Genomic DNA, 23,319 nt, shown 5'->3' with positions numbered 1-23,319 from the left:
CTTTTCGTTTCAATTTCTCTTGAACTTTTCTGGAACATCCTGTTGTAGTTCAGTGCACTCTTGGGATTCCATTGCTTTTTTTTTTTTTAAAGTCAGGTATTTCCTCAGTTTTCTTTGTTTTGTAATAGTCAAAGAAGTTTGTAATTTCTTATTTTTATGTTTTAGTACTCACACTTCTAATTTTAATATCCTTTGTTGTTTTATATACTTCTCTATATCACACCAGCCACTTAAACTCCAATTACTGTCAACCAGGTCAAGGTGTAATTGGTAAGTGTTTGACAAAATAAATAATAACACAGTACTGCCTAGATAATGTTGATTTGTGGTTTTCTAAATAAATCCCCATAGGAATCTGTTTTATTTGAGTTTAATACCATTTTTTCTACATCTTATATCGAATTTTCTATTTGAAATCTTTGGTGGTTTAGCTTTTTTTCCTCCTATGTTTTTCTTTTACTTTCTGATCTCTCCCCCATTGGTGGATATTTTTGAGGGCTGGACCACAAGGCTTCTTTGGCCTCCTGCCATGTTGGGAAATTTATTTTTGACCAGCTTCAGTTCCTATCCCTAAGATCTGGAAATGTAGGACTAACCCCTGCTCGATTTCAGGCTTCTTTGTTTCTGGCCCAGGCTAGTCGTATGTGTACTTTGACCCCTTGCCTTAGTTCCTTCCATCTTTTCCTTTTCTAGCTGGGCTAAATTAGCATTTGTTCGTTGATGACAAGATTGGGAGAGTTTGGGGGTGAGTTTTTGTGATAGAATTTTGGTAGCTCTGGGGTTTCTTAACCTAGGCCCTAGGTTGAGGGAAGTCCAATTTCTCCTCTGTAATTCCTCCTATGTGAGTTTCATGATGTGTTATGGTGGAACTGTCTCAAAGAATTCACAGTCAGACCACCACTAATCCAAGTAGAGGCATTTATTGAGATTGATGCCTCTCATGAAGCGGGCTAAGTTCTAAGAAGAACTAGCAACTTCAGAGAAAGCAAGATAGATTTTTATAGGGTTAAGATGTAATTACATAACAGAAATTATGAATATTAAAAAGGCAGGAGGGGTTTATTAAGGGATTAGGTAATAAGGGAGGGGTCCCAGCCCTAGTAGAACTGCATATGTGATTACCCATAATGCATACAGAAAAACCCATCGGGGGGTATGTATATATGATAATGATTATAATAAGCCTGTCTATGTCACAGGTTCACCTAAAGGACAGCTTTTGCTATTACTACACAGGTGCCTACTTAGGGAAAGTCCCTTGTATTGTTTTGGGGTCCACTTGTCTGAGTATTGTGGTCCTGTCTAAAGCTAGATGGATGTAGTTGTGGTTGAGTGCATGGACACACCTGCTGTTTCTGTGGTAAATATGAGGAATGGGTCTGGGGGCAGTGGCTAACTAGAGGCAGTAGCTTGGATCCCATCACATGGACATGCCTGCTGTTTCTGTGAGAACTATGAGTTCATGGACACACCTGTTCTAGTGAGCAGTGAGGTGTAAATGGAGATAGGATATTGAGTGGGGACAGGGAGTGAGTGGCTAGGTAGGGGCAGTGGGCCTGCTGTTCAGTGGGACCTATAAGGAAGTTAGAATAATGGGGCTGGGGGCAGTTTTATTAGGATTCCGTCAGGTAGAGTCAATTTCTTCTACTTTTTGAGTCCCCGCAATAGGAGATGAATTGGCTGTGTGTGTCCCAACCACAAGTTTTTGTGTCCTGCCTGGACATCAATTCATAATACTATTTACCTTGTAGGGATTCTTTGCTTTGTGGATTCGCTTCTAATTTTTTAGTGGTATGATTGTCAATGTTAAGGAAATGTATCAATTTTGAATTTATTTTGTGATATGGTGTTAGATTTTGGTCTAAGTGTAATTTCTGCCAGACTCTTTACATTTTCCCATCAGTTAAAAAAAACATTTTTGTAGGGTGTCCTTTTCTTAGTATTTTATGGTTAATTGAACACTGGTTTTGAGTCCTGTTGTTTTTGATTTTGCCTCATCTAGTCCGTTCCCTTTGATCTATTTCTCTTTTTGTTAACCAGTGCCAAACAGTTTTGTGTAACTGCCGCTTTACGTAATTGGAGATCTGGAACTGTGACTCTTCCTTCCAGCTTTGCATCTCCTACTGCCTTTTAGACATCAAACTGGATATCCTGTAGACATCTTAAACTCAACATGTCTGAGATATGTTATTTACTCATTATTTTTTACCTAAACTTTCCTTTCTTTGTAAATTTCCTATTGTTGTTGAGGGTACCACCATCCTCCCAGTCATCCAGACTCATTTCATCCTCTACTCATTCTCTTTCAACTCTCCATATCCAATTGGTTGCCATGTTCTAGAGATTCTACTTTCTAACATCTTTAGCATATACCCTTTCTCACTTATGACACTGAAAGCATCCAGGTGCAGGCCCACCCCGTCTCAGCATTGCCTATTGGAACAGCCTGCTGGTTGGTCTCTCTAGGGGTATCCTGTTACCTCCAGGACCAACATTAAGTTACCTGTTTGACTGATATTCAAAGTATTTCATAGTCTGGTTCCTTCCGACCTTTCCAGTCTTCTCACACCTTACTCCCCACTAGATGGCGCAGTAGAATGGAGTGCTAGGCCTGAAGTCAGGAAGATGAGTTGGAATTTGTTTTTAGACACTCACTAGGTATGTGAGCCTGGGCAAATGACTTAACCACTGTCTGCCTCACTTTCCTTAGTTGTAAAATGGGGATAATAATAGTACCTACTTCCCAGGGTTCTTGTAAGGTTTCAATGAGATAATATTTGTAAAGTGTATAATAAATATCCTGGCACATAGTAGGCATTTTATAAATGCTTGTTTTCTTCCTTCTCAGCCATGAGTGCTGAATATTCTTCTGTTTATTTTAGTTGTTCATTATTTCTTTAAGGAGATCTTTGTATCAGAAAGATCTTGCCATCACCCATAAATGTACCACCTCCATGTTCAAGAATTCCCAAATCCCCCTTTTTGACCATAATCTATTGGCTTTTCATGTCTCTTTCTTCCTTTCCTTATAAAACCCTGCTTTGTTTATACTGTGACCCCTCAATTCTCTATCAGGCCTTATACTCTATCTATACTCTATCTATACTCAATTCTCTATCAGCCTTATACTAGCCCCTCTCCTGTTTTTTCATCTTGGAGAACCAGTTCAACTCTATAGTGTTTTCCTCTCTTGAATCCCTAGCCCTCTTATCATTTCACTGAGTGCACCCTGTCAAGCCTTAGCTTTGGATCACCCTCATCATTTGCCACCTTTGTTCCTTTGCAAGTGCTGCTGAATGGCGGTGGAGAAAATCCCTCAGCCGCTCTGACTGTGTCTTCTACAAATTTATGTTAAGGCAACCTCAGCTAGGGCCTCACTCCTGCTAGGCAGTCCTTCTAAATATGACTTATTAATTCACTATATCATTCTTCACATTGGGTCTTCCAACATTTTTCATCCCTCTTCCTTCATGACTCTTCCTTCCAGCTTTGCATCTCCTACTGCCTTTTAGACATCAAACTGGATATCCTGTAGACATCTTAAACTCAACATGTCTGAGATATGTTATTTACTCATTATTTTTTACCTAAACTTTCCTTTCTTTGTAAATTTCCTATTGTTGTTGAGGGTACCACCATCCTCCCAGTCATCCAGACTCATTTCATCCTCTACTCATTCTCTTTCAACTCTCCATATCCAATTGGTTGCCATGTTCTAGAGATTCTACTTTCTAACATCTTTAGCATATACCCTTTCTCACTTATGACACTGAAAGCATCCAGGTGCAGGCCCACCCCGTCTCAGCATTGCCTATTGGAACAGCCTGCTGGTTGGTCTCTCTAGGGGTATCCTGTTACCTCCAGGACCAACATTAAGTTACCTGTTTGACTGATATTCAAAGTATTTCATAGTCTGGTTCCTTCCGACCTTTCCAGTCTTCTCACACCTTACTCCCCACTAGATGGCGCAGTAGAATGGAGTGCTAGGCCTGAAGTCAGGAAGATGAGTTGGAATTTGTTTTTAGACACTCACTAGGTATGTGAGCCTGGGCAAATGACTTAACCACTGTCTGCCTCACTTTCCTTAGTTGTAAAATGGGGATAATAATAGTACCTACTTCCCAGGGTTCTTGTAAGGTTTCAATGAGATAATATTTGTAAAGTGTATAATAAATATCCTGGCACATAGTAGGCATTTTATAAATGCTTGTTTTCTTCCTTCTCAGCCATGAGTGCTGAATATTCTTCTGTTTATTTTAGTTGTTCATTATTTCTTTAAGGAGATCTTTGTATCAGAAAGATCTTGCCATCACCCATAAATGTACCACCTCCATGTTCAAGAATTCCCAAATCCCCCTTTTTGACCATAATCTATTGGCTTTTCATGTCTCTTTCTTCCTTTCCTTATAAAACCCTGCTTTGTTTATACTGTGACCCCTCAATTCTCTATCAGGCCTTATACTCTATCTATACTCTATCTATACTCAATTCTCTATCAGCCTTATACTAGCCCCTCTCCTGTTTTTTCATCTTGGAGAACCAGTTCAACTCTATAGTGTTTTCCTCTCTTGAATCCCTAGCCCTCTTATCATTTCACTGAGTGCACCCTGTCAAGCCTTAGCTTTGGATCACCCTCATCATTTGCCACCTTTGTTCCTTTGCAAGTGCTGCTGAATGGCGGTGGAGAAAATCCCTCAGCCGCTCTGACTGTGTCTTCTACAAATTTATGTTAAGGCAACCTCAGCTAGGGCCTCACTCCTGCTAGGCAGTCCTTCTAAATATGACTTATTAATTCACTATATCATTCTTCACATTGGGTCTTCCAACATTTTTCATCCCTCTTCAGCCTTCCATAGCTTCCCCCACCCCACCCTCTCAGCTGACAGCTTTGCCTCATATTTTACAGAAAAAATTGAGGCTGATCATTGGGAGTTCCCTTTTCCCTTCTTCCTCATCTCCTGTCACTCCTACCATCTCCTGCCTTTATCTTCTCATTCATCCCTGTCTTGCATGATGAAATGGTCTTTCTCCTTACCAGGACTATTCCTTCTGTTTGTTTAAGGAATTCTATTCCATCATGTCTCTTCCAACAGATTGTACCTTCTGTTATTCCCATCCTATCCCTTTTTTCAATCTCTCCCTTCGTACTGGCTCCTTATGTAATGCCTACAAACATGCCTTATCTTCAGAAAACCTTCCATTGACCCATCTCTGCTATCTCTTTTGCCCTTTGTGGCTAAACTCCTTGAAAAGGCCGTCTACAATAGGTGTTTCCTCTTTTTTTTTCTCTGACTTTCTTCTTAACCCCTTACAGTCTGGCTCCTGACCTTATTTCACCAAAACTACTCTTTCCAAACTTACCAAATCCAGTGGCATTTTCTCAGTCCTCACTCTCCTTGTCTGCTCTGCAGCCTTGGACACTTGATCACCCTTTCCTCTTTGATGCTCTCTTCTTCCTGGGCTTTTGGGACACAACTCTCCTGGTTCTTCTGCCCGTTTGATCACTTTTTCTTAGTGGCCTTTGCTGGATCTTCATCTGGATCATGCTCTCTAACCATATGTGTCTCACAGTGTTTTATCCTGGGGCCTCTTCTTTTCTCCTTCTCTATTTACATGGTGATCTCATCAGGTCAGATTCCTTGTATTTAATCAATACCTCTATACTGATGATCTTCGGGTCTACCTAGCTTATAGTAACCTCTCTACTGACCTCCAGTCCCTTGTCTCCCATTGCTGTGTTTGATTTCATTTTTGCAGCATCCCTAGAAATTACTCCTCCTTCTCTCCTCTGATACTACTGCCACCCTGGTGCAGGACCTTATCACCTCACTGCTGTACTAGTGCAGTATTCTGCTGGTAGTTTGGCTTTCCTCAAGTCTTTCTCCACTCCAAATCATCCTCATTCAGCCACTAAGGTGATTTTCCTGAGGTGCAGGTCTGACCATATTCCACCCCCATTCATTAAACTCCAGTGGTTTTCTGTTGACTTCACGATCAAATACAAAATCCTGTTTGGCATTCCAAGCCCTTTCTTCATAATGCAGCCCTCTCCGATTTTTGCAGGCTTCTTATACTTTATTCCCTACCACATACTCTTTGATATAGTGACACTGGCCTACTTGATGTTCCATGAACAGTACACTCCCATCTTTTGTCTTTGTGTATTTTGTCTGGCTGTTTCCTATTCTTAGAATGTTCTCTTTCATCTCTGTCTACTGGCTTCCTTTTAAGTCCTAACTAAAATCGCATTTTCTGTGGGAAACCTTTCCCAAACTTTCTTAATAGTTCTACTGCTTTCCCTCTGTAAGTTATTTCCTGTTGATCTTGAATATAGCTGGTTTGTGCATATTTGTTTGTTTTGTCCCCCATTAAACAGTGAGTTCCTTGAGGACAGTGACTTTTTTTCTTGTATCCCCAGTGCCTAATGAAGTGCCTGGCCTGCAGCAGGCTCTTAACAATGCTTATTGATTGATTATTGATTGAGAGTATACAAGTATTTTATGTGTTTTGGTAGGTTGATCCCTATATAATTCAAGCATTTTGTAGTTTGTTGTTCAGTCGTTTTAGTTTTGTACAACTCTTTGTGATTCCATTTGGGGTTTTCTTGGCAGAGATGCTGGAGTGGTTTGTCATTTCCTTCTCCAGATCATTTTGCAGATGAGGAACTGAGGCAAACAGGGTCAGGGAAGCAGAATTGGGGTCACACAGCTAGTAAGTATTTGTGGCCAGATTTAAATTCAGGAAGATGAGTCTTCTTAACTTCAGGCCTGGTACTCTATCCACTGTATCACCTAGCTGCTTTTGTTTTATTGTTACCTTGGTTCATGTTTCTTTGTCTATTATTGTCTCTTGGATTTTGTTATTATATGGAAATGCTGTTGATTTTTTGTTTTGTTTTGTAGTATATAATGTTGCTGGAGTTAACATGTGTCTTAATTAGTATCTTTCCTAGTTTTCTAGATCATCGTATCATTAGAAGATAGTTTTATCTCCTCTTTGCATGTCTTTTTTCCCCTTCAGTTTCTTTCTTTTATCTTGTTGCTACTGCTAGCATTTGTAGAACTATATGGAGGGAGTAGACATCCTTGTTTTTAAAGCTCCTATATTTGTTGGGAAAACTATGGATTCAGCTGTAATTGTTGTGCCTCTGGTGCATAGTTTTGCTTTTAGGGATTTTCTTTGACAGTAAATGGGAACTGGAAGAAATGTCTAAGCCTTGTTTCTTTTTTGAAAAAAAAATTAATAGTGTTTAATTTTTTTTAGTATTTTATTTTCAGTTTTCAACATTCATTTTCATAAGTTTTAAATTTTCTCCTCCCTCCCTCCCTAAGATGGCATGCAATCTGATATGTGCTCTACACTTACATTCCTATTAGACACATTTTTCACATTAGTCATGTTGCATAGAAGAATTATAACGAATGGGAGAAACCATGAGAAACGAAACAAAACAAAAAAGTTTGCTTCCCTCTGCATTTAGATGCCACAGTTCTTTCTCTGAATGTGGATGGCATTTTCCATCATGAGTCTTTTGGAAAAGTTTCAGGTCTTTGAATTGCTGAGAAAGGGCTAAGTCTATCAAAATCACTGTGGCTGTTACTGTGTACAATGTTCTTCTGTTTCTGCTCACTTCACTCAGCATCAGTTCATTCAAGTCTTTCCAAGTTTTCCCAAAGTCCACCTGCTCATCATTTCTTACAACAAAATAGTATTCCATTATATTCATATACCACAACTTGTTCAGCTATTCCCCAATTGATGGGCATCACCTCGATTTCCAGTTCTTGGCCACCATAAAAAGAGTGGCTATAAATATTTTTGTACATGTGGGACCTTTTCCCATTTTTATGATCTCTTTGGGATACAGCCCTAGGAGTGCTATTGCTGGGTCAAAGGGTATGCATATAAGTTTTTCCAATTACATTTAAAGACAATTTTCAACATTCAATTTTGGAAAGATTTCTAAATTTTTCTCCCTCCTTCCCTCCCCTCTCCCTTTCCCAAGATGCCAAGCAATCTGATATAGGTTATGTTATACATATGCCATTGTCTAAAGCATATTTCCACATTAGTCATGTTGTGAAAGAAGAGACAGAACACCCCCCCCCCAAATGAAAATAATATATTTCGATTTGCTTTCAGACTGCATCAGTTTTTTTTCTCTAGATGTGGATAGCATTTTGCATCGAGATTCTTTTGGAATTGTCTTGAATCATTGTATTGTTGAGAAGAGCTAGTCAATCATAGTTGATCATTGCACACAGTGTCACTGTTACTATGTACAATGTTCTGGTTCTGCTTACTTCACTGAGCATCAGTGCAGTTATGTTTTTCCTGGTTTTTCTGAAACCTGCCTGCTGATCATTTCTTATAGCACAATAGTATTACATTACATTCATATGCTGCAACTTGTTTAGCCATTCCCCAATTGATGGGCATCCCCTCAATATCCATTTCTTTGCCACCACAAAAAGAACTACTATAAATATTTTTGTACATCTGGGTCCTTTTTTTTATGGTCTCCTTGCTAGCCCTCTTTCTTGTTGCTCGTATTACTTGGAAGCCTCGATTTTAAATGTATTTTCTTTAAATAAATTTTTGTTTTCTTTTGTTTTTACATTGATCAAATTTTCCTAGTATTTCTCTCTTTCTCCGTTCCAAAAAGCTGTCCTATATAACAGAATATTTTTTAAAGAAAAACAAAGAAAAAGACTAGAAAAAAAATCAACCAATTAATATAACAAATACATAATAGTATTCCATTCCCATGGTTCTTCCACCTGTGCAAAGCAGGTGTATTCTCATATTTCTTTTTTTGGGCCATGCTTATGCTTTATAATTTTGCAACATTTGCTTTTGATTGATTTTAGGTTATTTTTTCCAGTTACATTGTAGTCCTGTTTGTCTCTGTGTGTATAAAATTTGGCTCTGTCTACTTCTCTTTATCTGTTCATTTAGATCTTTCTATGGTTCTCTGGATTCCTTACCCAACCATTGGATATTTACTATATTTCTAGTTCTCCGTCTTTAGAAAAGTGCTGTTCTAAGTATTTTGTTGTGTAGGGGCCCTTGTTATCAATGACTTCCTTGGGTTTTATGCCTCCTAGTGGAATCTCTGAGTTTAAGGGGTAGGGACATTTTATTTTATTTTATGCACATTTTATTTGTATAATTCCATATTCCTTTCCAAAGTGGTTATACTGATTGCTTCACCAACACATTAGTATGCCCATCGATGCTTGTCATAAAGCAGGCATGTAATAAATGTTTATTGATTAATTGATTTTTCTACATCCCATATTGACAGTACCCATTTTTTGTCACCTTTGCAGATTTTTTGGTTATGAAGTAAAATCATAGGCTTGTTTTTGCTTGCATTTCTCTTATTAGTTCTTTGGAACATTCTTTCTTTTTGTTATTACTAGTTTGCAATTCCTCTGAGAAAGTATAGGTATTTTTAAAAAGTTATATAGGGCTTAGAGGAGGATTGAAGAAGGGATAGGACTGGGGTTTAGGGAGATTGGAATAAGACCAAGTTGGCTCAGCTCTGTTCTGCAAAGGTTTTCTTTGGAGGTCACGGGGCAGAACAGTGATCTGGGGCATGGTTCGTTTTTGTGGGAAATTGGGGATAGAAAATTGTGGGAGTGGATTTCAAAGGTTAGTAGGATGATAGTAAGCATGTACCTATGTGCCCTTGTTGTAGCTACTGTGACAGACCAACAGTATCTTTGAGCAAGAGAGAAGGACCACAGGGCCAGAGAGTGAGAATGCCCTAAAATGAAAGAATGGAGATTGTCCATTATAGGTCAAATACACTGGGTGTGATTTGATTCCTGGCAAAATTTAATTGTTTAGTAGAGGGGTAGTTAGTGAAGATCAAGAAGAGGTAGCAGATTATAAAGATGACAGAATATCTAGAGGGAAAGTCTTTTGGCACATATGGCAGATCTCTTATCTTGAGCTTATTGATAACCTATGGACAAAGGTGACATGATAAGAATGCTTGGATGTCTATTTGTCTCTTCTAGGATACATTCTTATGTGACATACTTGCCACTTTTAAAAAGTCTTTTAGCACGCTTTTCCTTTCCTTAAAAATTACTTCTTGCCTAACCTTAAGTTTTCATCAAGTCTTTTTGGCTAGGAGTGAACTGCTGTTTCCTGTTTTGGCTCTTTTAATCTTGGCTTTTCCAGATCAGAAGTAATAAAGCAGAATGTTATATAAAAGTTAATTACTTAATTGATCTCTTTCTAAAAGGTTTTCATCTTATAGTGGCCTTGATTCTTTTATAGTACATGGTTGTAGACTGGGGAAAATAGATGGGGCATTGTGGTTTGGTGGTGGAGATAGCCCTGCATCTGGAACCATAGTACCTGGGATCAAATCCTGTTTCTACTGTTTATTCCCTTGTGTAACCTTGCTCAAGGTACTTAACTTCTCTCTTGACCTTAGTTTCTTCAACAGAAAAAAAAAAGGATTGAACTAGGTAAAGGCCCCTTACAATTTTACAAATCCTATGATCTTATACATACCTTGCAAATAGAAAACTTTAAAAAAAACCTATAAAAATATTCACCACTAATAGCTCTTTTATCACTGTTTTTGGCATTTAATTTTCACCTCAAGAGCACAGGTTCTAACTGAGGGAAGTTCAACATTTGCTAATATTGTAGCTATTGATACTCAGGGAGGCTTAATTACAAGTTTTTTGTTTTATTTTTTTTTTCTGCCAATGTATTATAAAATTTTATTCTTTTTATTAAATTTTTTATTTTTTTGAAAATTTTTCCATATTTTTTCCATATTTTATTATTTAATATTTTTAGTTTTCAACATTGATTTCCACAAGATTTTGAGTTGCAAATTTTCTCCCCATTTCTACCTTCCCCCCCACTACAAGATGGTGTATATTCTGATTGCCCTGTTCCCCAGTCAGCCCCCCCTTCTGTCACCCACTCCCCCCCTTCCCCAGTCCCCTTTCCCCTTACTTTATTGTAGGGCAAGATAGATTTCTATACCCCATTACCTGTATATCTTTTTTTCCCAGTTGTATGCAAAAACAACTTTTTTTTTTGAGCATCTGCTTTTAGAACTTCGAGTTCCAAGTTCTCTCCCCTCTTCCCTCCCCACCCACCCTCCCTAAAAAGGCAAGCATTTCAACATAGGCCACACATGTATCATTATGCAAAACACTTTTACAATAATCATGTTGTGAAAAACTAACTATATTTCCCTCCATCTTATCCTATCCTATCCCCCTTTATTCAATTTTCTCCCTTGACCCTGTCCATTTTCAAAAGTGTTTGCTTTTGATTACTTCTTCCCCCTATCTGCCCTCCCTTCTGTCATCATCCCTTTCTTATCCCTTTCCCCCAACTTTCATGTGGGGTAAGATACCCAATTGAGTGTATATGTTATTCACTCCTCAAGTCAAATCCAGTGAGAGCAAGATTCACTCATTCCCCCTCACCTGCCCCCTCTTCCATTCCAACAGAACTGCTTTTTCTTGCCACTTTTATGTGAAATAATTTACTCAATTCTCTCTCTCCCTTTCTCCTCTCTCAATATATTCTTCTCTCACCCCTTAAATTTATTTTATTTTTTAGATATAATCCCTTCATATTCAACTCACCCTATGCCCTCTGTCTATATATATATGTATATAATATATATGTATGTAATATATATGTATATATATGTGTATATATATGTATGTATGTGTATTTCCTTCAACTACCCTAATACTGAGAAAGGTCTCCTGAATTACAAGCATCATTTTTCCATGTAGGAATGTAAACAAAACAGTTCAACTTTAATAAGTCCCTTATGATTTCTCCTTCTTGTTTACCTTTTCCTGCTTTTCTTGATTCTTGTATTTGAAAGTCAGGTTTTCTCTTCAGCTCTGGTCTTTTCATTGAGAAAGCTTGAAAGTCCTCTATTTTATTGAAACTCCATATTTTGCCTTGGAGCATGATACTCAGTTTTGCTGGGTAGGTGATTCTTGGTTTTAATCCTAGCTCCATTGACCTCTGGAATGTCATATTCCAAGCCCTTTTATCCCTTAATGTAGTAGCTGCTAGATTTTGTGTTATTCTGATTGTGTTTCCACAATACTCAAATTGTTTCTTTCTGGCTGCTTGCAATATTTTCTTCTTTACCTGGGAACTCTGGAATTTGGCTACAATATTCCTAGGAGTTTTCTTTTTGGGATTTTTTTCAAGAGGTTATTGGTGGATTCTTCCAATTTCCATTTTACCCTCTGGTTCTAGAATATCAGGGCATTTTTCCTTGATAATTTCTTGAAAGATGATGTCTAGGCTCTTTTTTTGATCATGGCTTTCAGGTAGTCCAGTAATTTTTAAATTATCTCTCCTGGATCTGTTTTCTAGGTCAGTGGTTTTTCCAGTGAGATATTTCACATTGTCTTCCATTTTTTCATTCCTTTGGTTCTGTTTTGTAGTATCTTGATTTCTCATAAAGTCATTAGCTTCCACTTGCTCCAATCTACTTTTTAAGGTGGTATTTTCTTCAGTGGTCTTTTGGACTTCCTTTTCCATTTGACTAATTCTGCCTTTCAAGGCATTCTTCTCCTCATTGACTTTTTGGAGCTCTTTTTGCCATTTGAGCTAGTCTGTTTTTTAAGGTTATTTTCTTCAGTATCATTTGGGTCACCTTTAGCAAGTCATGGACTTGTTTTTCATGATTTTCTCACATCACTCTCATTTCTCTTCCTAATTTTTCCTCTGCTTCTCTTACTTTCTTTTCCAAATCCTTTTTGAGCTCTTCCATGGCCAATTCATGTTTTTCTTGAAGGCTTTTGATGTAGGCTCTTTGACTTTGTTCACTTCTTCTGGCTTGGATCTTGGATCTTCTTTGTCACCAAAAAAGATTTTAGAGTCTGGGTCCATTTTCACTGCCTGTTCATGTTCCCAGCCAACTACTTGACCTTTAAGCTTTTTAAAGTCAGGGTGTGTGACTGCTTGTAGAGTAGAGAGTACTTTGTCCCAAGCTTTAGGAAGGGTTGTGCTGCTGTTTTCAGAACTACTTCTACTCCACCATCACTGCAAGCTCTGCCACAGCAGCACTTCTCCTCCCCCAAGAACCACCAGCCAAGACTGCGACCCAGATCCAAGCAGGTCACAGCAAGAGAACCTGGCTGTGCGCCAGCAAAGTGCTCCCTGCACTCCCATTCTGATGTACTGCTTGATTCCTCCCACTGTATGGGCCAGGGACTCTGGAACAGCTGCAGGAGCTTCCTGCTGCTGCCACCTCCTGCCTGCCCACCTCTGCTGCCCCCGGGGCTAGGTCTGTATCATGCACTTCTCTCACCCTGATCCAGCACTTTTCTCACTAACCTGCTGTGTTGTCCTTCGTGTTTGTGGGTTGAGAAGTCTGGTAACTGCCACAGCTCAATGATCCAGGGCCCCGTGGCCTGTTCCACCCGGCTCCCCGTCTGGTTGGTCCTGGTGCGGCCCATACTGGCCTGCACTTGGCTCCCAGCACCATGCAGTAGACCCTTCCCAGCGTCCATCCAGGCTCTCCTGGGCTGGAGACCTGCTTCCTTCTGCTATTTTGTGGGTTCTGCAGCTCTAGAATTTGTTCAGGCATTTTTTACAGGTGTTTGGAGGGATTTGGGGGAGAGCTTAAGCTAGTCCCTGCTTTCTAGCCGCCGTCTTGGCTCTGCCTCCCTCTTTTATTTTTAATGATACCATTTCTTAAAGATGAGAATTGTTACTATCAGAGTTTCTTTCAATTGCATTCTAATTTTATGGATTTCCAGGTCATTTTATAAATGCATGCTAAACTTTGTGACTAAAATGCCCCATCTGGTCAGACTCTTTACACCCTTCCTCTGTCCTTGTCTCCCTTGCTCTGCCTTCCTCCCTCTCTCTTCTCTTTCTGTCTCTGTCTTTCTTACACACATATATATGCACCTTCTCCTTCAGACTAATCAGTAGTGTTGATAATAAATCACTTTATTTAATTAAAGTTACTTTTCCCAAATTTAGATGTATCTTAACCATTATCTTGTTTTCTCTTGAGTCTCAAAGTCATAATAGAAGCCATGTGCAATCTACGTCCTATAGTCTAGTGAACCCTATATTTGCAGATTCCCTGAGCCAGATAATCTTCCTTATGTTTTATTTTTTTAATCACAATTTACATATATTCTTTTTGCATTGACTATTTCAAAACAGAACATAATTCTTTTAGATCATGCAGTTAATTTACCTGTTATTGCTTCAGTTTGTTGATTCCATGTACAAAGAGCTTTGGAATGTTATATGCTTTCATGCTTAGAAACTAATTGTGCTGTTTTGAAGTTGATAATTTATTTTGAAAGTAGTTGTTCACTAGACTGTGAGCTCTTTATGAGCAGGAACTATTTTTTTGCCTTTCTTCATATTCCCAGTATTAAGCACAGTCCCTGGCACATAGTAGATGCTTAATGAATGCTTTTTTACTTGGCTTATCATCTTTTAATATTCATGCTGGATGAATTATAGCAATATTTGGGCAGCAGAATTACAGTTCTGATAGAAGATAAGCAAAACCATGGCATGTGTACATACTGGCATTGTAAAAATTAATAGTGATAAACTGTTATATTAAAATGTTCTTAAGTAACTCCTTGCTCTGTCTTCTTTATAAATAGCTGATTTGTATTGGGTCTGCTTTTTACTATGTCCCTACAACTTGCTGAGGTCACTTATTTAATAAAACAGGTCAAACTTTTCTCTCTGTTTTAAAATAGTGGTTTCCTCAAAATTATACCTTAGTTTTTCTTTTTCATGATGGATTAATTATTCAACAGTTTTATTATTTAGACTCCACATTACATTATAGGATGGAATACTTCTGGAAAATGTTCTTTTAGACATTTATTTCATAAATGGCCTTTAGATTTTTTTTTAAAAAGCACCCAACACGAACTTGCTGTCTTGCTTTTAGGTGTTGGGACATATTTCACTTTTTTGGGTCTCTGGCCCTTTCTTCTGAAGTTCTGTGATTCTACTGTATTGATTGTGCTTGGAATGAGAGGATAAAATCAGTAATAATAATTTTCATAAAAAATTTTAAAGGAAAGTTTTGATATAGTTCCGTCAGTGTCCTCAGCTCCCTGATTGGAAGGTAGAGCCACGAACTCCAAAACTTCCATTTATGGAGGGGCCTCAGGCCGGTCATCTGTTCATTTCCCACTGGCTGCTTTCTTTTGAACTTATCAAGACTTCTCTGTTATGTCCCCATGAACCTCATCATTGAGAAATTTCATCATGCTGTAAGATCCAGCCAGCTTTGGTACTCATACCTCGTCAGTACCCTCTGCCACCTAATTGGAGGGAAGAGCCATGAGCTCCAGAAACCTCCATGTAAGGAGAGGGCCTAGGGTAGCTAGCTATTCATCATTTCCCACTGGCCACACTCTTTTGGACTTATTTGGACTCCTCCGTCCTGCCCACTGGACTTGCCCTTCTCCCTCTTAGTCTCTCCATAGTTTGAGCTTCCTTTTATGTGGTAGCTTCCTCTGTTAGAGTGTAAGCTCGTTGAGGGCAGGAGCTCTCTTTTTCATATTTGTATCCCTAGCACTTAGCACAGTGGCTGGCACATAGTAGGTATGTGATAAATGTTTATTGACTGACTGTCAGTCCATTAAGCAGCAAACTTCAGTGTTTTCAGTCTTAAAACTTCATACTGCAAACTGACTAAATAACTCTTCAGCTCCTAACCTCATTTATGAAATGGTGATTGTCAGTAAGGTGAATTTTAGTGTAAGTAAGGTGGATTTTAGTGTATGTAAAGTGGATTTTTGTTATTAATTCTTAGAGTTCAGTTTCGCAGGATCTATGGCTATAACAACCTCAGTCTCCTAGGATCTGTGGCCATAACAATCTCTTTTTCCCAGGTATTACATATGAGTTCCCAGACTTGTGGTTCAAAACATCTCCACCACGCTTTCGGAGCATTATATAATGATAAACAACATAAACATGTGCTGAAACTGTAAACGTTAACTGCGACTATGCAGTGAGATACAGGGATGAGGTGATGTAAACTTGTGAGGCTATTGCTGGCAATATGCCCTCTTTGTCTGATGCCCTATAAAACAGGTGGTCAGTGGTCATTGAGTTGGGGAACCTTTATGGTGGAATGCGCAAGCTGGAATGCTGTATGCCTTGATCAACCCCCATCAAGGCTTGAGAGGCAGGGATCTGTGTTTGCGTCAACTGGCCCCCATTGAGGGGATTTAGGGGATCCTACCTCCTATAGTCTAGTGAACCCTATATTTGCAGATTCCCTGAGCCAGATAATCTAGGGGATTTAGGGGAACCCTTTAGGGTTGAATGCACAAGTTGGTCTCAACTGGCCCCATCGAGACATAGGGGTAGCTGCGCCACCCTCCCTCCCCCCTTCTTGCTGGCCCATGTTATAAGAGTTTGTAATGCTTCTGTTATCAGCAATACTGTGTTAGAGAAGACTAGACTAGAATAAAACTTATTATTAACCCCTTTGAAACTGTCTTTTCTGTCTGACCAGATCAAGAGTGAACCTGTTAGAGGCTGGGGTCCAATCCTCCAGTGCCTCCTGTGTATTATCTGTCTAACAGTGATGTAGAAGGATGTTTTCATTCCTCAGTAGTGCTAAAAACATTCTGAAGCAAAGTGAGTTATAGTTAGCTCTCATCTACACAAGTGGAGATAATTGGTAGTGTACATGTTCTTGGGATCAAATATGTCTTGCTCTAGAAATCATTATATTATTCTTTGGAGGGGAGACAATATTTACTTCATTAAATTTTGCTTTGACCATTTGATTGGGTTGCCATTCATTAGACAAAAGTCAATTAATACAAAAGGACATAGCCCCAAAAGATCATGGGCAGCAATATGAAGTTAGACTTGACAACTGAGAAAATTGCTTTGGATAATCTATGTACATGGATTATTCATAGTTGACTGTCCCTTAATTGTACCAGTTTTCTTGATTTAGTTCTAACAGGAGACATTACTGGTACAACTCATCAATTCACTGTACATTTAGATAGGCAGCTGCTTGAGTTGTAAATTTTTATCTTCTGAGTGGGCACCTGCCCTTTTTTCACTCACCTAAAGTACCTGGGAAATGACACTAGTCTATGTAGGTGGACTCTCTTACATAAATAGAGAAGTACCTCATCTTTTGCAAAGCTAGAGAGATGCTTCTCTTATTTAGTGTACTTGAAATAATATTATTAATGCTATGTAGTTAAAGTCCACTGTGGTAGGAACAATATCCTAACCCCTTTCCCCATGCAAATTAGGCTAGTTTTTCCTTATAATGTATCCAGCTATTTTCCTAGAGACTTGGTTGGCTCAGGGGACTATTATTCCCTCATCTCCTGAGCACAAAGCAGCCAAAAGGAGCCAGAGGGGCTCTCAGATGCTTGGCTGGCAGATCTTGATGGGAACTTTGCTCAGCTAAATCAACTCAAGGGGTTCTCAGTGCCTATCCTTGTTAAATATCCTACTGCTATGGTTAAGTAAATTTCTGTTTTGTTAACTGTCACATTTTGTTCCATTATTGAACTCTAGCCTACCAGGGGACTGGCCTGAGTCAGATTCACCTTGGAACACACACTATAGATTACATAGTTTTTTGCAGTATTACTTGGGAACCTAATTACTATTTGAGGGGGAGAGGGAGGTAACAGAACAGGCATTTATTAAATGCCTACTTATGTGCCAAGTACTGTGCTAATAAGTGCTTTACAAATACAATCTCATTTGATTCTGGAAGGTAGGTGCTATGATATTATCATCCATCAACATTTTACATTTATACATTGCTTTGATGGGCAAGCATGCTCCAAGTTCTGAATAATGGATTTACAAAGTACTTTTAGTGTATAACCTTGGTGAATGCCTATGTTATGAACTAATTTTCCATTTCATAGTAAAACTGTGTTTTTCCCTTTCACCTTAGCAGGTTGTTTTTTCCTTTCTCATGTACTATATTTACATTTTTAGTAAGAGGATTTTCTGTATGTGTCAGGAAAACAGTTTGTTATAAAGTGTATTTTAATTCTGTTTTTAGGAAATCTACATTCTTCAATGTCCTAACAAAGAGCCAGGCAGCAGCAGAAAACTTCCCATTCTGCACTATTGATCCTAATGAGAGTCGAGTACCTGTACCAGATGACAGATTTGATTTTTTGTGCCAATATCACAAACCTCCAAGGTAAATGTTTTTGTTTTTTCAAAAATCTTCATTCTGTTCCTTATATTGGTGGTTAAATTTAGGCATTGAGTCGTTTATTGACTACTGCAGAAATTAATTGAAAATGTTTTAAGTTTGATTTGGAATTTATATTTTTTCTTTTATTTGGAAAAGTACTTTTGATTCTTTAACATTTCGGGGTTTTTCCTAACCCTTTATATCAAATTGGTTTCTTCTTCCTTCTGTGCTCCATATTTTTTTTTTTCATTCTTCTTTTCTTCTCCTTCCTCTCTGCTATACCAAATTTGTTATATCCTTGAAGGCTTATTAGTGAACCTCAGTGAAGAGTTCCTTGACTGTCATTACCCAAAGTGATTTTACTCTTCTCTAAATTCCTGTGGCTCTATAAGAAAATAACAGTTCACATGTATTACTGAAATAGTTTTTTAAAAAAGGCCAGCAAAATACATATGTTTGGGTATGAAAGAAAAAAAATTTGATCCAGAGTAAAATATTGTGGTAATTCCAATACAGTATGTTAGAGAATTTAGGGACCTGACCCTGCAAGTTCCAATATGTGTGCTTCTTCAAGAAAAACATTTTATTTTTTCAATTCTGATGCTCTAGTCTGAAAAATCAAACCTGCTAGCTGCTGTTAAACACTTTGAAAATGTCTTTACAAAAGCACACAGTAATAGTTTCTGACTTTAGCATTAAGCTGCTTGATCCTAAAGTGAAAATATATTACTTCTTTAAAATCTCACACCGAAAGATGGAAGCTTCAGAAGTTCTTAATATGGCAAGCATTTGAAAACAGTTCAATTAGAAACTAAGGAGTTCACTAACTCCTTTTTTCAGAAAAAAAGGAAGAATTGGAAAATAATTATTGGAATGCTCATTAAAGTAATTAATGATACAAATGTAAATCTCACATTGCTGTGATTCTCTTAACTAGCAGAATAAATTAATACCTGAATTTGTGGTTAAGGCAGAGAGCTTCAGAACTTGCCAGAAAATGATCATCCGAGGTGTAGATTCCTTCATATAATGATTATACTCATGTGTCTTGTCTTCTGCTTTACTCATTTTCCCCTGAATTTTTGTAGGCAAATTTTGAACACAGATTTTTGAGCTTCACTGGTCAGAGTTCTTTGGATCCTTATGTTGCTTCTCCCTGTTTCTAGAGGATACTTATTAACTAGGTGTGTTTACTTACCTAGTAGTAATATGACCTAGAGGTTCACCTTGTGGCAATCTTTTTTCTTTACCAAAAGCCTTACTATAGGGATGAAGGGAGAAGGGAATAAAAGTAAGGCTGATAAGGATAACCATTCAGCTATCTGTAGAACTCTAAGGTTTGCAAAGCACTTTTCCTTATAACCATCCTTCACTCTGTGAAGTAGGCAAATTCAAGCATTATGCATTTTGGTGTAATAGGAACAACTCCAGATTAGTCTTCATTTCTGCTGAGAATCCTTTGTTCATTTTAACTTCCTCTCTGATTCACCCTATCAGCTATCTGGACCTTTTCTTCTTTCTTCCCATCTGTACTGGAGCTCTTTTGGCTAACAGTATCCACTTGCACAGCTTCTCACTGATATTATCAGCATGGTAGAATGGAGAGACCTCCGGATTTGGAGTTGGATAACTAAGGGTCAGATTCCAGTTACTACCTATGCGATTTTGAGCAAGTTGTTTTACTTCTGTGATATGTAAAGTAAGGAGTGTTAGACTGAATATTTTCAAAGATTCCTTCTTTTTCTAAAATCTTGTTTTCCTATGATCCTATGATCATCTATTCTTTCTTTCCACCTGCCTCTGAGGAAGTAGTCCTTCTCTTTTGTAATCTGTGCTCTTAATCCCCTTTTCACCCTCTTTTAGCAGTCACTATTCTGTCAGTGATATTCAGTCTCTTTCTTCTCCTATTGGCTTCTTCTCATTTGCCTATAAATATGTTCAGGTTTTTCCAGGCTTAAAAAAAGTGTTTTCTTTGACCCAAGCAGCTACATTTTAATCTCTCTCTGCTTATAATAGCTAATAATAGTAGTTAACATTTATATAGTGTTTACTGTATGCCAGGAACTGCGTTAAGCACTTCACAGGTATTATTTTATTTGATCCTCACAACTTTGGGAGGTGGGTGGTATTATTATCCCCATTTTACAGATGAGGAAACTGAGGTAAGCAGCAATCAGGTTACTTGGCCAGAGTCACACAGCTAGTAAATGTCCTGACTCCAGTCTCGTGCTCCATCTACTGCCCTGCTACCTGCTTACATCTGATACTTCTATTTCCTCACCACCCACTTGCTCCTTAATCATCCCCTGACCCAGTACAATAAAACTCTTCTAAAGTTTGCCAGTAACTTTATTATGCATCTGTTTGCATTTCTTTCATATGCTTATGTTGTATTATTTTGTATTACAGTTATTTGCTGTATCCTGTGATATACTATAAGAGTTGGGACCATTCTTACTTAAAATTGGTGACTCCCTGATTGTCTTTAGAATTCCTTGCCCATGATGATTAATACATGTCTATTCAATGCCTTGCCAAATACTTGGATACTTTCCTGTGGTTTTCCTCAACTTATGAAATACTGATTCTTGCATGTCTTCAAGTAAATGTAATGAAGGAATGTGATCTGGTCTTTGCCTTTTCCATATTGTAATTTTATCCATAGTATAACTAAGTAATTCAAAAGCACAATACTTAAGTGAACTTGTGAACTCATCCCAAATGGGGTACTTTTCCCAGGATACAGATCATAACCCAGTCTTATTTTTTAATTCTTTTTGTCTGTATTCCCATAAATCCCCCATGGATTGTGTTAGAGGCCTTCTTCCGTAGCCTTTTAGCATTCCGGAGGTGCCACTGAAATACTTGGCAGTGTCCATCTATTAGTCTTTGAACTTGATTGTTGATTGATATTGATAATAATATCCTTGATGATGCTTTTGTGCTGCTTTTTCCATGTCATTGTTTGTGATATACTTTGACTACCTTATGCCAGCCGCATGTCTCTCCAAAATTATAAGTGAATCAGAAGGCACCGCTTTGAAGATTGTGTTCCATGATCTTCTGGCTTGAATATTGCAAAAGAAGAGGATCATTTATGAGACAGTATGGAACAATGTAGTCAGAGAATTTAACTCAGATCCTTCTTTGGATGCTTATTACCCGTGTGACCTGGGGCTAAACACTTAGCTCCCTGGACCTCAGTTTACTTCTCTGGAAAATGAGAGAGTTGGAATAGATGACTGCTGGGATCCTTTCTAGCTCAAAAATTAGGATCTTTTGATGTTGGTCACAGGATAAATATATCACATGTAGGGTAACAACAGTTCAATTAATAGTTATATCTGTCTTACAAATTGTATGATTCTTAGCATCCTCTGCCCACTTTTTAACAGAAGTGGAATGGGCCTGCAAAGACTGAGTGCTATATAAAAAATTGTTTTTTGTTTCATTTGTTGAGATTATTTTATACCATATTTAACAAGTCCATCACTGTAGCAAGGCAGTCCTTTTATATCTCTCTGATTTGATATCCCGCTCACTACAGTGGCTATTCCAAACCTTTTCATCCTTTCTTCTATCCTCTCAGCTAAGAACTTTGCCTCATTTTACTGAAAAAATTGGGGCCATTGACTTGAGAGCTCTATTTCTCTTCTCATCTCACATCAGATCTCTTCACCTACTCTCTCCTTCTTCCTGTCTCACATGAAGAGGTAACCCTTCTTGCCAAAGCAAACTCTCTACATGCACCTTTGATTCCATCTGGTTCCATCTTCTCCAGCAGATTATATCCTCTATCATTCCCACTCTTTCACTAATCACTAACCTCTTCCTATCTACTGGCTGCTTCCTTCCTGCCTGTAAGCAGGTCCTTGTCTTCTCTCATCCTTAAGAAATCCTCATTTGATCTATTTCCTCTGGCTATCATTTTATATCTATATCTTCCTTTCCTTCACCTTCTCGGCTAAACTTGAATAAGATATCTATACACAGTACTACACTTACTCTCTCCTTGTTTGATTCTAAACTGTCTGCCGTCTGGCTTTTGACTTCATCATTTAATTTTAACTGCTCTCTCCAAAGTCACCAAATGATTTATTAGTTGCCGAATCTAATAGCCTTGACGCTGTCAGTCACCCCCTTCTGGATACTCTTGTCTATCTTCTAGGTTTTCATGACACTGCTTTCTTTTTTTTTCTTTTTTTCCTACCTGTCTGACTGATCCTTCTCAGTCTCGCTTTGCTGGATCTTCATGTAAGTTATGGCTGCTGTTGGTGTTACCTAAGGTTGTGCCTTGTACCTTTTCTTCTTCACCACTAATCAGCTCTCATAGGCTCAATTACCATCTCCATATAGATGATTCTCAGATTTACATGTCACTCTTAACTTCTCTCCTGATCTCCAGTCTTACATTACAGCTGCCTTTTGAACATCTTGAACTGGATGCCTGTAGATAGTCTATCTCAAATTCATCATGTCTAAAACAGAATTCAATGTTTTTTTCTCAAACTCTTACCTCTTCCTAATTTTTTTAAAGTAAATTTTTATTGTTATCATGTTTTCATATGCCTAAATTTCTCCCAATGTCTCTCCTTTAGAGCTGTCCCATATAACAGACTATTTTTAAAAAAAAATATTTATTTATTTTTAGTTTATAACATTTAGTTCCACAAACTTATGAGTTTTAAATTTTCTCCCTCTCCTTCCCTTTACCCAAGGTGGCATGCAGTCTGATTTAGGTTCTTCATATTAAACATTTTCACATTAGTCATGTCGTAAAGAATTATAACCAATGGAATGAACCACGAGAAAGAAGACACAAAACAGAACAAAAAAAGAGAGAGAGCAAATAGTCTGTTTCGATCTGCATTCAGACTATAATTCTTTCTCTGGATGTAGACAGCATTTTCCATCATAAGCCATTTGGAGCTGTGTTAGAACCTTGCATTGCTGAGAGGACCCAAGTCTATCAAAGTTAGTCATTGCACAATGTAGCCGTAACTGTGTACGATGTTCTGTTCCCCTCACTCAGCATCATTTCATGTAGGTCTTTCCAGGTGTTTCTGAAGTTCTGCTCATCATTTCTTTTGGTACAATAGTATTCC

At 38.2% G+C, this 23,319-nt stretch overlaps 1 protein-coding gene across 1 annotated transcript in view; it reads left to right on the top strand.

Annotated features, from left to right (window-relative positions):
- Positions 1-23,319, top strand: part of OLA1 (Obg like ATPase 1) — a 256,189-nt gene that overhangs the window by 20,017 nt on the left and 212,853 nt on the right. Inside the window, exon 3 of the mRNA XM_036746503.1 lies at positions 18,074-18,217. Within this exon, the coding sequence (XP_036602398.1) occupies positions 18,074-18,217 (144 nt within the window). The remainder of the gene's footprint in view (positions 1-18,073; positions 18,218-23,319) is intronic.

Source organism: Trichosurus vulpecula, chromosome 2 (genome assembly GCF_011100635.1).
Source record: "Trichosurus vulpecula isolate mTriVul1 chromosome 2, mTriVul1.pri, whole genome shotgun sequence".
Lineage (NCBI taxonomy): Eukaryota > Metazoa > Chordata > Mammalia > Diprotodontia > Phalangeridae > Trichosurus > Trichosurus vulpecula.
Note: the sequence above shows the minus strand (reverse complement) of the source record. Positions and strands in the feature narration are given on the sequence as shown.